General features: G+C 32.4%; 3 protein-coding genes across 9 annotated transcripts; 1 reads left to right on the top strand and 2 right to left on the bottom strand.

The window, feature by feature from the left end:
* On the bottom strand, positions 1–4,169 carry LOC130946194 (palmitoyl-acyl carrier protein thioesterase, chloroplastic-like). Its single transcript, XM_057874867.1, has 6 exons — positions 3,765–4,169; positions 3,054–3,187; positions 2,608–2,721; positions 2,186–2,363; positions 710–778; positions 1–264 (listed from the first exon to the last, which is right to left on the bottom strand). Exons 1-6 carry the CDS (start codon positions 4,167–4,169, stop codon positions 1–3), a joined length of 1,164 nt encoding a protein of 387 aa, XP_057730850.1.
* A 2,793-nt stretch (positions 4,170–6,962) lies between these two features.
* Positions 6,963–10,930, top strand: LOC130944069 (3-ketoacyl-CoA synthase 4-like). Of its 3 annotated transcripts, none has more exons than XM_057872210.1 (5): positions 6,963–8,395; positions 8,864–9,221; positions 9,307–9,344; positions 10,429–10,494; positions 10,695–10,930. In XM_057872210.1, the coding sequence occupies exons 1-2, from the start codon at positions 7,377–7,379 to the stop codon at positions 8,868–8,870; spliced, it is 1,026 nt and encodes a 341-aa protein (XP_057728193.1). In that variant the 5' UTR covers positions 6,963–7,376; the 3' UTR covers positions 8,871–9,221; positions 9,307–9,344; positions 10,429–10,494; positions 10,695–10,930. The 3 variants fall into 3 exon arrangements, with proteins under 3 accessions (XP_057728193.1, XP_057728191.1, XP_057728192.1); XM_057872208.1 differs by having other exon boundaries at positions 6,963–8,408; XM_057872209.1 differs by lacking the exon at positions 10,695–10,930 and adding an exon at positions 9,424–9,499 and having other exon boundaries at positions 6,963–8,408; positions 10,429–10,491.
* On the bottom strand, positions 10,257–13,336 carry LOC130944070 (TOM1-like protein 6). Of its 5 annotated transcripts, XR_009071961.1 has the most exons (7): positions 12,942–13,334; positions 12,484–12,718; positions 11,727–11,860; positions 11,472–11,635; positions 11,267–11,348; positions 11,102–11,186; positions 10,257–10,988 (listed from the first exon to the last, which is right to left on the bottom strand). XR_009071961.1 is itself a non-coding variant. In XM_057872212.1 (5 exons), exons 1-4 carry the CDS (start codon positions 11,739–11,741, stop codon positions 11,124–11,126), a joined length of 324 nt encoding a protein of 107 aa, XP_057728195.1. In that variant the 5' UTR covers positions 11,742–11,860; the 3' UTR covers positions 10,257–10,988; positions 11,102–11,123. The 5 variants fall into 5 exon arrangements, 2 of the variants coding, with proteins under 2 accessions (XP_057728195.1, XP_057728194.1); XR_009071959.1 differs by having other exon boundaries at positions 11,267–11,635; positions 11,708–11,860; positions 12,942–13,336; XR_009071960.1 differs by lacking the exon at positions 11,727–11,860 and having other exon boundaries at positions 12,942–13,330.
* Between the last annotated feature and the right edge of the window lie 50 nt (positions 13,337–13,386).

The raw sequence follows: 13,386 nt of genomic DNA, 5'->3' as shown, positions 1-13,386 counted from the left end.
TTAAATTGAATCAGCATAGTTCTTGAAATGCCATTCAGTTCTGGCTCTAACGACTTCAGGTCTTTGATCATCATCTAAAAGACGAAGCAAGTGTGTGAATTGCAAATTGTTGTTTACTTTTCTATTAATGAAATTGTTTCCATGAATGAGCTTTGATGTTGGAGTGGCCATTGATTCCAACATGTTAGATTGTGTACACTCTCTCCTAAACTCCAATGTCATGCTTGTCATGTAATAATCTTCTAGCACTTTCATTGGCAAGGACTAATAAGACAACCAAGTTATTAATAAATAATACATTGATTAATAAATATAATAAAATATTAAGTAAAGTATATTTTTTATGTTTAGAATTTGTAAAAATTTAAAAAATATTTTTAAATTTTGTTTTGTTTTAGTTTTGTCCAAAAAAATTTTGATTTGTACTAAATATATTTTTAACGGCAAAAATTTCAAAAAATTTAAGACTAATCCAGTAATAATAATGCATGACAATTATCACTGATTTATTTGTATATTAATGATTATTCTTATAAAATTGTTGCTTAATTAGTCCTAAATTTTTTAAAAAATTAATGATCAGAGTATATTTGATATAAGTAAAAAAATTTTAAAATAAAATTGAAATAAAATAAAATTTAAAAATATTTTTAAAATTTTTAACAAATTATATTTTATCCTAAAATATTTTGAGTCTGATGATTACTACCTCCAAAATCCATCCTATGTATTTCACATTGTTCACATGCTGGTTAGCATCCATGTCATTCCACCTTGGCTGTATATTTGCATGCACATAATAAATAAATCAGTTTCTTTTTAGATGGTTATAAATAAATCATTTATTAAATTAATAAATATTTTAGTGATGGATTTATAAGTCTTTAAGAAAAAATAAAGTACTTGTTAAGTCTCTGAGAAAATTTTGTTATAAATTTATAGATTTTTGAGGGAAAAAAAAGATATAGTAGACTTCTACATTTCTATTCTTACAATTCTTTAAAAACTTATTTGATATTTTTTGCTTTAAAAACTTATAAATCTACAAATTTTCTCAAAAATTTATTTGGTACTTTGCTTTTCTTAAGGATCTATAAATTTATAACAAAATTTTTATTTATCGTATTACTCTAATAATAATTTAACAAACAATTTATATATACCACTATACTATAATAATTTGTTTTACACTAGACACTATCTATTGGTTAATATTCAAGTATGTGGGTCTCTTGAGTGTTTTTAGCACGGTGTAATTTTATTATTATAGGAAAAAGTTTAAGGATAAGTAATTTTATTTTATATTGGTTAATATTTTTAGCTATCAGTTTAATATATTTGGTTTAATAGTCTAATGGTATATTTTTAGTCTATTTTTAAATATTGTTGACTAATTATAGATAAAAAACAATACATTTTACTAACTGTTTAACACTACCCATTATTATATATAAAATGAGATGAGAAATTCTTAGAAAATAGTAAATGTTAATTTTTTTTATCATGATTTGATTAGTACCAACATTAAATTATTATTTTTTTAATAAATATATTTTATTAATTTATGTGTGTAAATATATTTTATTAATTTATGTGTACAAACTTAGATAAATATAAATATAAATCATATGCTTCTTGTGCGTAAAATTTTTATGAATATATATGTAAATTATTGTTGGCCAAGTGATTTTAGTAAAAAATAATAATATTTGTTGGCCATATAGCATTGCTAGAACAACATAAATTAGGTTACTTATTTAAAATTGTCTAATAATTTTGAGTTGAGCTAATCAAATATGCACTTTGGTTGAATAATAATAAGGTTTAATTATTCTATTAGTCTCTATAGTTTTACCGAATTTTCAATTAGGTTTCTATATTTTTTTTCTTTTTAATTAGATCCTTATACTATATCAGATTTTGTAACTAAGTCCTTATTGTGATAAAAACTTTGGAATTAACAAAATATTCTGTTTAACTATACATAATATTCAGTCAAGTATTAGACATATTTGTTTTTTTTAACAAAATATTCCGTTAACTTCAAAATCTAATATAATATAGAGTCTTAATCGAAAAAAATATATAAAGATCTAATTGAAAATTCAGTAAAACTATAGAAACCAATAAAATATCGAAAGCTAATAATAACTATTATGAAAATCATGTAAAGAAGAAAACTTACAGCCAATCCAGTTTGGATGTTCTCAGCATCCTGATCAGTAAGCTTATGAATCTTTTCAGAATCTGTGTCTTCATTAGAAATAGCAAACCTATTAATATAAAATGGAGTAAGCTCTTCCCTTACTTCTTCAGGTATCTTGCAAAGTTTTCTTGTTTCTCTATTCATCATCACCCACGTACTGCATCAAACCAAGTCATTTTTATCATGCATGTAATTTTCGTCTTTTCTAATTTATTAGACAAATTGAATTCTCAGTAGAATTAGAAGTTTAAAAATTTAATCAGAATTAGACTAGTTAGAATAAAATAATATATTTATATATAAAAAATATATATTTTAAAAAATTTATTTTTTATATTTTATTATTTGAACCGAGTAAGTGTTAAAAATTCGAATTAATTTAACTATTTAGCATGAAGTACCTTGTAGCTTTTACAATGACTTCTTTAGTGAAGTGATCTCTGATTACCCAATCTCTGCGCATTCCATTCTTTCCATGTGCATCAACCCAAGTATCAATTTCAATTATATCCCCCCTATCATATATGTCACACCCATAATTAAATGTATTTAAATGGTTATAATGATAAATTTGAAAAGAAAAAAAAAGCAAGAACTTATTATTTTTATTTATGAAAATTTTTAATATTTATAAATAAATAAAATTAATTTTATACTCACAAAAAATGAATAATAACAATTTTTATTAGAAAAAAATAGAATACTAACAAATTTAATAATGAATGAAATTAATGTTAGCCATGGTTAGGTATTTTGATAAATAAAAATAATAGTTTATTTTATATTATAAATAACATAAATATTTTAAAATTTTAAAAAATACAAATGAAAGAAGAAGAGTAACTACCAACTGCTATATCTCTGGACTTGAACTTGAATGCGAGTAACAACCCAGATGAGTTTTCGGATGCTCATCTGGCGTGTTGCCCCAAATCCATTACCACCTATTCCAGAGTTTGCCACATGATTTAGAGCAGTTTCCTAAATATATTATTAAGAAAAAAGTTAGATGATTAACAATTATTTTTTTAATATATCTTATATTTGAGTCAAAACTAGTTAATAATAAAGACTCACGTACAGTTATTTTCACGTGAATTTAATAATTAAAAGTTGTTGGATCGATAACTAAATTACTATCTAATCATTCTTAACTATCAACTTGACATACAAATAGCGACAATTATAGTTTCTAAGAAAAATTGAGAATTGATTACTGCATCAAATATGCATTTATTATTGCTAATACTAGTACATCGAAAAATTTTAAATTGGCTAATTTAAATAGTCCCGGATAAAAGTATAATAAAGTATCTCGAACCTACATTGAGATATTGACCGTGATTCTCAAATATCACAGAACCAAATGAGATAGATAAAATAAGATAGAATGTAATAGAGACAAACAAAAGATAGAGAGAATGAATTACTTACTTTTAACAGTCAAAGCAAATCCAATCTTTTCATTACGAATTCAAGAATTCGAGTTTTCACCTGAGTTAAATCTTAAGAGTTTTTTTCATAGTGCATGAACGAATTTAATTAATTAATTAATTACCTGAAGAAAATTGAGGATGGTCTCCATAGTAGCAGTTTGATCTGGCCCAATCTCATAAGACCTTATAGCAAAAATCTGCCTATAGACGAAAATACCCTCCTGAAACCTTCCATGCATGCAAGTTACAAGAGCTTCCTCTGCTGAATCTTCCTTTAATTTTCTCAAAGTCAGAGGAGCCTCGGCCACACGCACCCCATTCACCTTATAATTTTTATCATTTATGTTATTATTTTCTCCATTATTTATTGTTCCTCCTAATCTTCTATTAGAATTTGCATTCACCATTAATGAAACTCTTCTCTTATTATTAGGTGATGGTGATGAAGAATAATGAAACCCTAGCTTAACCACATTGTTGCTCAAGCTACATGGAAATTGTAACCCTAATTTGATGGATGCCACCATTGATGTAAGTTGCATGCTAGTTAATTAAATTTTTTTTTCTTACCATTAGAAGATTAATTAATGTTTGTAGGTGTAACCTTTTTTGTTAACTATTATATGATTAGTGAAAGGTGCATGTCGGATTCAAAGCCTAACCAACCAAATCGAGTGGGAGGGAAAATTGGTGAGACATGCATCGTTAATAACTTGGATTAAAAAAAATAAAAAATATTGTGTGTGATTGAAGACATGTTTCAAATTTAGATTACATATATAGAGATACCTCTTGTTTTGAAATAGCAATAGCTAGAAATAAATTATGGGGTTTTTTTATGCATAGGTAAAGCTAGTTAGAAAGGAGGGAAAAAAATCTCAAAAATACTTGCATTTTTAAATTCAAGAGTAGTAAAAAAAAATAAATAAAAAGTAGTGAGTGAAGTCCATAATTTGTTGTTCTAATGGTTGATAGAATAGATGATATTTGTCAAACAAATCAAACCTTTTAAGTTTGCTTTTGTTTTTTCAAGAGTAATTTTGCCCAAATTATTTAAGTGGAAGCGGACGAATGAGTTGACCACTTGATCAACCCAAATTAATTTTTTCGTCTTCAGTCTTAATCATTTACAATTTATTTTCTTTTTTTTTTTTTTTTTGTCAAAGCCTATAGTTTAGGTTGACGGAGACCATTTTATTGAATATTATTTGGGCCACATGGAAATGAGCCCACTATTATTTGGATAAGGCTTTCAATTAGAGCATGAGGAAAAACAAAAAACATAAGGTCCATGGATTTTTTTTTTTTAATTTCTCACTGTGGGACCAATAAATTTGTTGTATGTACAAAGTGAGATTCGAACCCTTAACACTTAAAAAAAAAAAATTTACTCTCAATATTATATTTTTAATACACCATTAAATGAATACTTCTAATTTTGTTGAGCTTTAAAATTGTGAGTTATGTAAAAAATTAAAAATATTATAATATAAATTAATAAATTAAATTAATATCAATAAGAGTTTTGTAGATCTTTTAAGACTACAGGAGGTTTAGATATTAAAAAAATAATTTTTTTTATAAAATATATTTTATCTAAGCTTTGTTTTTATTTTGGGTGGTCTACGAAATCATTACCTAATGTTTAGAACATAAAATTCAGGTTGCAGAAAAAATTGGAAGATGAGGATCATATATTGAGGCAAGAGTTTGATCCTACTTAGAGCTATTTTTCAAGTCAGAACCCGTCATAACCAGTGAGATTTTTAGCTTTATTTAAAAGGAAAAAAATAGTACCTGTAAACCAACAAAAGAAAAAAAAAGTACCTAAACCCTGTCAATCCTTGTCTTTTCTGACACCATTTTAACGTTTTTTGTTCTATTTTATTTGACCCAGTAAAATGAAGAATATCGTATTGTGGCTTCATAAAATGTTTGGTATTAGTTACTTTTTCGTTTTTGGTCTTAGATGTTTGGTATTACTTTAAATGCCCCTGCTCTAACCCTTTTTTTTTCTCATGAAAAACTCAAGGCCCATTGTTAAAAATAGAAAAATATTTAACAGCATAATTTCAGGATTTTTTTAATTTAAATTAATTAAATATTTTATTTATGAAAAAGTAGGGCAACTAAATGGACATTTAGGCCTAACCATTTAAGTTTATGGGTTAAATAGACTGATTCATTTAAATTTGTTTTATTTATTGGTTATAATTGTTCAGTTCAAACAATTTATGATTAGCCTAATAAATTAAACGGATGAATCCGTTTATTTTTTTTATTTTATTTTTTAAAAAATATTTTAACAAAAATTATTATGTTTAGATTAAAAACTTTAAACAAATATTTTTTTAAAATTGATAGGTCAAATTTTTTTTAGTTAGATGATAAAAAATATTAGTTTTTGAAAAAATATAAAAAAATTAAATAGACAATAACCTATAGACTAATATATTTAATCCATCATTTTTTTTTTCGGACAGGTTAATCGAGCTCATTTTATTTAATCCGAAATTTTGCCCCTACAACTAAGACAACAAATAGCTACATGAAAAACCTGATATGTCATTCACAAATAAAAAACCAACCTTCCTTTTAATTATAAAGTAAGTCTCTGTATAATAAGATGGTTAATTAAAATAAAAATAACGTATTTAAAAAAAAAAGTAAGTTTCTCCCCATTATACCTTGTATTTAGATTTTGAATTCATCTGTCTAAATCTTTTCAAAAAATAATGGGATGCACATATCAGTTTGATTTATACGGGTCAATATCCTATCGAATTGGTCGGGTTGGTAATCTGCAAAATAAAATCCCAATTTTTAAATATATTTGATATATGAATAGTATTTTTAGTATTATCCATTTCAATTATTCAACTTTCAACCTCAAAGATTACGTGATGAGTCAGTCATCAAGATTCAACAGGTACAATCAAGCTGACACGTGTTGCCGACCTTCTTTTCCTGGAAAAGACGTGCACACGTGGCTTGTGTTTTGAGCACAAACCATCTCAGGTGACATTATTATTAGGTGTTTGCTACGGTATAATGATAAATTAATACGTATCGATACGTTTAAAATATGGACAAATAATAATTAAACAAGTGGAATTTATTTTCCACGTCAGCATTTAATTTTTTCTTTTTTAAATATATAATATATCACCACTTTTACTAAAACATCCTTTTAATTAAATAAAAATAAAAAATAAATTTTATTTAATTTTAATGAAAAGTCTTAAACATCCTTCCTTTATTTAATTAGACAAAAATACCCTTTGAATACCCCTATCTTAACAACTTTTCCCCTAAACCCTAGCTTCTCCACCACCGCCGCAAGGACTGCCGCTGACCGTCGCTCTCAGGCACTACCATCGTCGTCTGGTCGTCCGTGCTTCTTCCTCCTTCAAGAATCGCAGCTTCTTATTCGTCGATCTCGGCGCGTCAGTTCCTGGTATTCATCTGCTCCATCACGCTCCTGCCGCCGTCCGTCGGGCGCTCATTCACCATCGTCTTCGTCTGGTCGTCGCAGATTCTTCCAACCCACCACCGTCTTCTGAGTTGTGTTCGTCGCCTGGCCTCTATCTCCGTCACGATTCTGCCCCCCTCTTCTCAGACTGCTCAGTAGAAAAACCCATCTCCATTCCAGTTTCCTTCCTTCGAGTTCAGAGAGCAGAAGCTCAACCAAGAACAAAACCTTAGACTTCGACGGTTAGTATATACCCGAAGCCATGCATCATATCCCTCCAACTCCTTCCATGGCTGCTGCAAGAGAAGAAGCTGAGAATGTTATGTTTGGTGCTTTGGATAATCTCTTTGCTAATAGAAAGATTAAGCCTAAGGATATTGGTGTTCTTGTTGTGAATTGCAGTTTGTTTAACCCAACTCCTTCACTTTCTGCAATGATTGTGAACAAGTACAAGCTTAGGGGTAACATTAGAAGCTTCAATTTGGGTGGTATGGGTTGTAGTGCAGGAGTTATAGCCATTGATCTTGCTAAGGACATGCTTCAAGTTCATAGGAACACTTATGCTGTTGCTGTTAGCACTGAGAACATTACTCAGAATTGGTACTTTGGGAACAAGAAATCTATGCTGATCCCAAATTGTTTGTTCCGTGTTGGTGGTTCTGCTGTTTTGTTGTCCAACAAAGGCTCTGTTAAGAGAAGAGCAAAGTACAAGCTTGTTCATGTTGTGAGGACTCATAAGGGTGCTGATGATAAAGCTTTCAGGTGTGTGTATCAAGAACAAGATGATGATGGCAAAACTGGTGTTTCTCTCTCAAAGGATCTTATGGCTATTGCTGGTGGGGCTTTGAAGACTAACATCACAACTTTGGGGCCTCTTGTTCTTCCAATAAGTGAACAGCTTCTGTTCTTTGCTACTTTGGTTGTTAAGAAGCTTCTGAATGCAAAAGTGAAGCCTTATATACCTGATTTCAAGCTTGCATTTGATCATTTCTGCATTCATGCTGATGGGAGAGCTGTGATTGATGAGCTTGAGAAGAATCTTCAGCTTCTGCCTATGCATGTTGAGGCTTCTAGAATGACACCTCACAGATTTGGGAACACTTCTTCAAGCTCTATTTGGTATGAGCTGGCATACACTGAAGCCAAGGGAAGAATGAGGAAGGGGAATAGGGTGTGGCAGATTGCATTTGGAAGTGGATTTAAGTGTAACAGGGCAGTGTGGCAGGCACTTAGGCATGTCAAGGCTTCACCCAATTCTCCTTGGGAAGATTGCATTCATAGGTATCCAGTGCAGGTTGTTACATAGCTTTAATTTCTGCTGTTTTAGTGTTTTTTTACTTCTGAATCTGCTGTTTTTGAATTTTTGTTGATAGATTTATTGATTTTAGGATTTAGGGTGATTATGTGTTGCTGTATTCTAATTTTAGTTGCTGATTGTTGTTGATTTCTGGCTCTGTTTAGTATGTTGTGCTGATTGTTCTTGATTTTTGGCTCCGTGAGTGTTGTTCTGTTTTTGGTCTGTATTTGATCTTGTTCAAATTTCATGATTTTGTTACTGTCTCCTGAAAGTTGGGTTTCTTTTTCTAATATGCTTAACATCAGAAAGATTTGGAAAAATTTGTTACTCTTTGTTAAGTATGTGCTGAAACTTTGTTAAAATTTGCCTGAAAATTTTGTTATAAGATAGATAGATGGATAGATAGATAGATAGATAGCTTTTGATATGAATATCCAGTGGTTCCTCTGCAGCTATTGATCTGGTTGATGAAGCCGGTCCCAAACTGAAAATGGAAATTACTTCTAAACCTACTGCACTTGATGAGATCAACCGGTCAGTCTTGAAACTAGAGATGGAGCGACTTTCTCTAACAAATGATACAGATAAGGCCTCAAGAGACAGGCTAAATCGTCTTGAGACAGAGCTCTCTCTTTTGAAAGAAGCCTGAATATTTGTTAGATGACTGCAATGGGATGCTTGTTAGAATCAATAAGTTCCTGATCAAAACAAAAGACAAAGCATCTGTGGAAACAATGCGGATTCTGTTATTATACCAGACAGATTTGAGCTGGATGCTTTTGATCTAGACATACTTGAAGATGCCGGCGGGTAAGATATTATTAATTTTACCAGTTTCATGTTGATAGAATTTTATTGACATTTTGCACATTTTCTTGATTTCTGTTAATTCCAGAGGCCATATTGCTTCACAGGAGGAAATTACTCTTAAAGGTACCTATAATTGCTTGAAAATCTTCCTGTCAAAGTATGATTAATGTTAGTTTATGTAATATGCTGTGTTCTGAAACAGATGTTGTATGTAGCAATGAGGGATTTGGGCTGTTTTCTCTAGTCAATGGTTACTAATTATTGATTAATTCTCTGAAGTGAGTGCCTTGGAAAACTACTTGCAAGTTGCTTTCTAATACTCAAATCGCACCATGAATAGTATATCGCTTGACTTGTTTATGCGGTGCATGTTGAAGGTTGAGATTTAAGGTTCTCAATTTGCTAAGCGGTCTTCATTCCTCTCTATCGACTTTAAAATATGATTAAAGTGGTGCCTTTTCCCATGAAAAATATGCTTTTCGGAAAGAAGATGATGTCAACATAAATGAGGAAAGGGGGAGTATGTGGGTTGATCTTCTGCACTTTAGCGTCTTTTTTCTTTTTCATTTTTGGTAGTATTTGCTCCTCATGTCCTATTGAATCTCACTCCTATAGTACTCATCCATGTATCATAATATGCAAATAGTTTCTCTATAAACTTTGCTTTATAGGACTTTTAGTAATTGCTTGATTCAGAGTACTTTGAACGGAGTGTTGCATTTTCGGGTTTATGCATGTGTTTTATTTTGCTTTTTGTCTTTCTGTGAGGTTACTGGTTCTTCGCGTATGTATATAAAATTCGTTACAACGAGGTCCTGACATATTAAAAGAAAAAGTATCCCGATAATAGCTATAATTTTTGTCCTGCTTAAGGTGGGGTTTTTTCTTGTGTTTTATGAGTTCTTATGTATAAAATAGGTATACTTCACTTCTTTTATGCTGGTGGTTATAGCAAAGCAAAGTGCAAAAACTTGTTGAATTATTTAAGGAAGCATTATGGCTGACATTTCCATCAAATGAACTATGCAATAAAAAATTGCATAGTGAACCAGTAAACCAACTTGATTTTCTTGGTTAGTAACTATGGGATGCAAATTTAAAAAGCAATGGGAGATGCATAAGTTGTAGCATTATCTTCACTTCACAGTTCTTCAGATTTTCTTTCCATCTTGAACTACAAATTTGTGTCTTGTGTGTGTATATACAGGCTGATCAATCAGGAACTATAGTCGAAATCCTTGCAGAAGATGGCAAGCCTGTTAGTGTTGACATGGTAAGTACATTCTAGGTCTTCAACTAAATACTTCTTTTGTTCCCCTTAATCTCGCAGTGAAAATTTGATACATCCTTCTATCACCATATCCAGATCCTAGTTATATTCAGATACATTGATCCGAGAATGTAAAAAATTTTCAAAGTAACAGATTAACTTGTCCATCATCATTGTTTTGATTTATTTTTGTTCCCTTGCAGCCCCTTTTTGTGATTGAACCTTAGAGCTTGTGGAGTGTTCAGAGTACAATCATTGAAATAGACTCTACGGGACTGCGGCTGGGGCTCTTCATGTCAGTCTGATGGCTGGGGCTCCGCACATCAGTTTGATTGAAATTTGAGTTAGCTTCATCTGGCAGAACTTCACCTGGTGGAGTGCTGGAACCTGCACGTTGAATTGGAAGGGGATTCCCTGTAGCAATTGCATCATGTTTTGCAAGCAAACTCTGAATACTATCATTTAGTTCAAGGCCTCGTCCAAGAAGCTCCTCATCCCTGAAAGAAAACTAGGATTATTCCACGCATCTTGTGGACATGCAGAGTTCATAAAGCAGTCGACAGGTGTTGGGGTCTGTGTGACATGTTATAACCAGTCTATAGGAACTAACCCAGTTGTTGTTAGCATCTGCATCAATTTTTCTGGTTGGTGCGACAGCGATCAACAAGATCAACAATTACTTCGTCTTTTACAGCCTGCTAAGCATAAAACAAAATAAATTTAGCTTACTGTGGCCTGAGATAATTCAGCAAGACCAAGATATCATCCAACGTACCGTACAGTCACTAGGATTCACAGCTTGAAGCATGTCACTCAACAGGTCCATAACATGGCGCATGGATTCCAAGCTTGACAAACTATGAATTATAAAAAAAATAAAAGAAGACAAGGAAAAAGGAGAGATATTTTAGTTTACACAAGTCTGGTGACAGAGGTCAGCACCAGCGGTTGGCAACATAGTGAAAAAATTGAAATTTCACCTCAAAGTTTCTATATCTGTTGCCATTGTTTTGTCAAGTGTTTTTGAAGAACCGCTTGGCATCCCATATCCAGCATGCATACTTCCTGAAGCTTGATGGGTAGGAGGTGGAGTAAATATTGGAGACGCATCTAAAGAACGCTTTGGAAACACTACTCCCGTTCGCTGCCATTTATAAAGTCCAAGAGAGTGTGATGGATATGATATAAAGGTCATTCAATTATTAATTAAATGTACCTTTGGCAGTTGGCCTTACATATATCAATGCCATCTACATTTGAAATGTAAATTGATTGCATCGAATGAATTTCAAATTAGACAAGATTAACCACAGTTAAACAGCATTAATTCAAGTTGCCTCCAAGATGTTGATTGATTGGGTATATCATCCTACATCCAAATAGCATCAATACTAAGATTGTTTGGATAGGTGTACATCATCTATGTTTTGGTCAATCAATTAATCCAAAGAGCAAAACCTGAACAATAGGAGCTTTTTACTTTGCTATGAAATACGACCAGAAATATTAATATTTGAGCCAATAAGACAAGAAAGAGAAGTGAATTAAGTTGATGTCAAATTATTTGGCAACTGAATCAAACTACATCATATTGATGGATCAATTTTACTAATAGACCACTAGTTCATAGCAATAAATACACACTCACCAAGGGTCAGTAATGCACAAGTGAAATCACATATGCAACTTAAATAAGAATGATTCTCAAGTTTCTATCTGATAAGTGAAAATCGATAAGTGAAAATCGATAGATTGATTTGATATATTTGACTAAATTGTTACGAAAAATAGTCACCCAAAATTTAATCAGACAAGAAAGTAGTGAATTGCAAGTTGTACACGCAAAAAGTACTAACATTATAGAACCAAGTGAGATTCAGAAGAATTGAGAGGCAACACATTTCCAAAACTCATTGGCAAGCCACTTCATTGTAGAATTAACTAACAAGTAACAAGAATTATTCAACAATTATAGTTTAAAAAAAATAATACCTAGAACTAAATGCCAGAACAGAGCAGAGCAGATCAGTAGCAAGAAAGGAACAGGGCACGACCGAAGGGCTGACGCGATGGAACAGAAGTGGCACCGTCGAGACAGTGGCTGCACGACGGAGGCAGAAGGCGAGGCCGGCGACGGTGGCTGGGCGTTGAGGAACGGCGACGAGAGATGGCTGCTTCGGTGCTTCCTCCAAGCTGCGTTCGAGTTCTCTTCTGTCTTCTCTGCGTTCTTCAGTGTTTTCATTCAGAGAACAGAAAAAGCAATAATCAGAAAAGCATATAGTTCCCTTATGTTCGCGAGAGAACAGAAAAGCAATAATCAGAACTACGTTGGTCTAACATTTCAATTATCACATTATGCCAAGTTAGAACCAAAGTAGATGGCATTGGAAAACATGCTAATAAGAAAGAATAGAAGAACTTTATATATAATAGCAAATCGTGTTCTTTACTTGCAATAGGCTATCGAGTGGTCCTGGGTGGTCCTGGGTGAGTGGGTGGTCCTGGCCTGCTAGGTGCGATTTGCGAGTTGCGAGGGACCGAGGGTGGTGGTGGGTGCGACTTGCAAGCGTGGTGCCAACCTGCTGGGCGCTGGGCGCTGGTTGTGTGCTGCAGTGCTGGGCTGCTCTGTCCGCGAGGAGGTCCTGGGTGGGAGCAGTGGAATGGCTGCGCTGGGAGGAAGGTGGCGGTGGCTGCGAGGTGGTGGGAGGAGGTCTCTCACCGGCGATGGGAGTTGCAGAGAGCGAGGCTGTGAGACCTAGGGAGTAGGGAGAGAGGGGCTAGGGTTCGTTTGGGATTGGGGCTTGGGGGAATGGCCGAATGGGGGTTACTGGGTTAGGTTTAGGTTTCGTTCATTTTGGGGGAGGGGGGTTTGGTTTTTTTTTTGTTTTTTACTTG

The sequence above is a fragment of the Arachis stenosperma genome, chromosome 8, assembly GCF_014773155.1.
Source record: "Arachis stenosperma cultivar V10309 chromosome 8, arast.V10309.gnm1.PFL2, whole genome shotgun sequence".
Lineage (NCBI taxonomy): Eukaryota > Viridiplantae > Streptophyta > Magnoliopsida > Fabales > Fabaceae > Arachis > Arachis stenosperma.
Note: the sequence above shows the minus strand (reverse complement) of the source record. Positions and strands in the feature narration are given on the sequence as shown.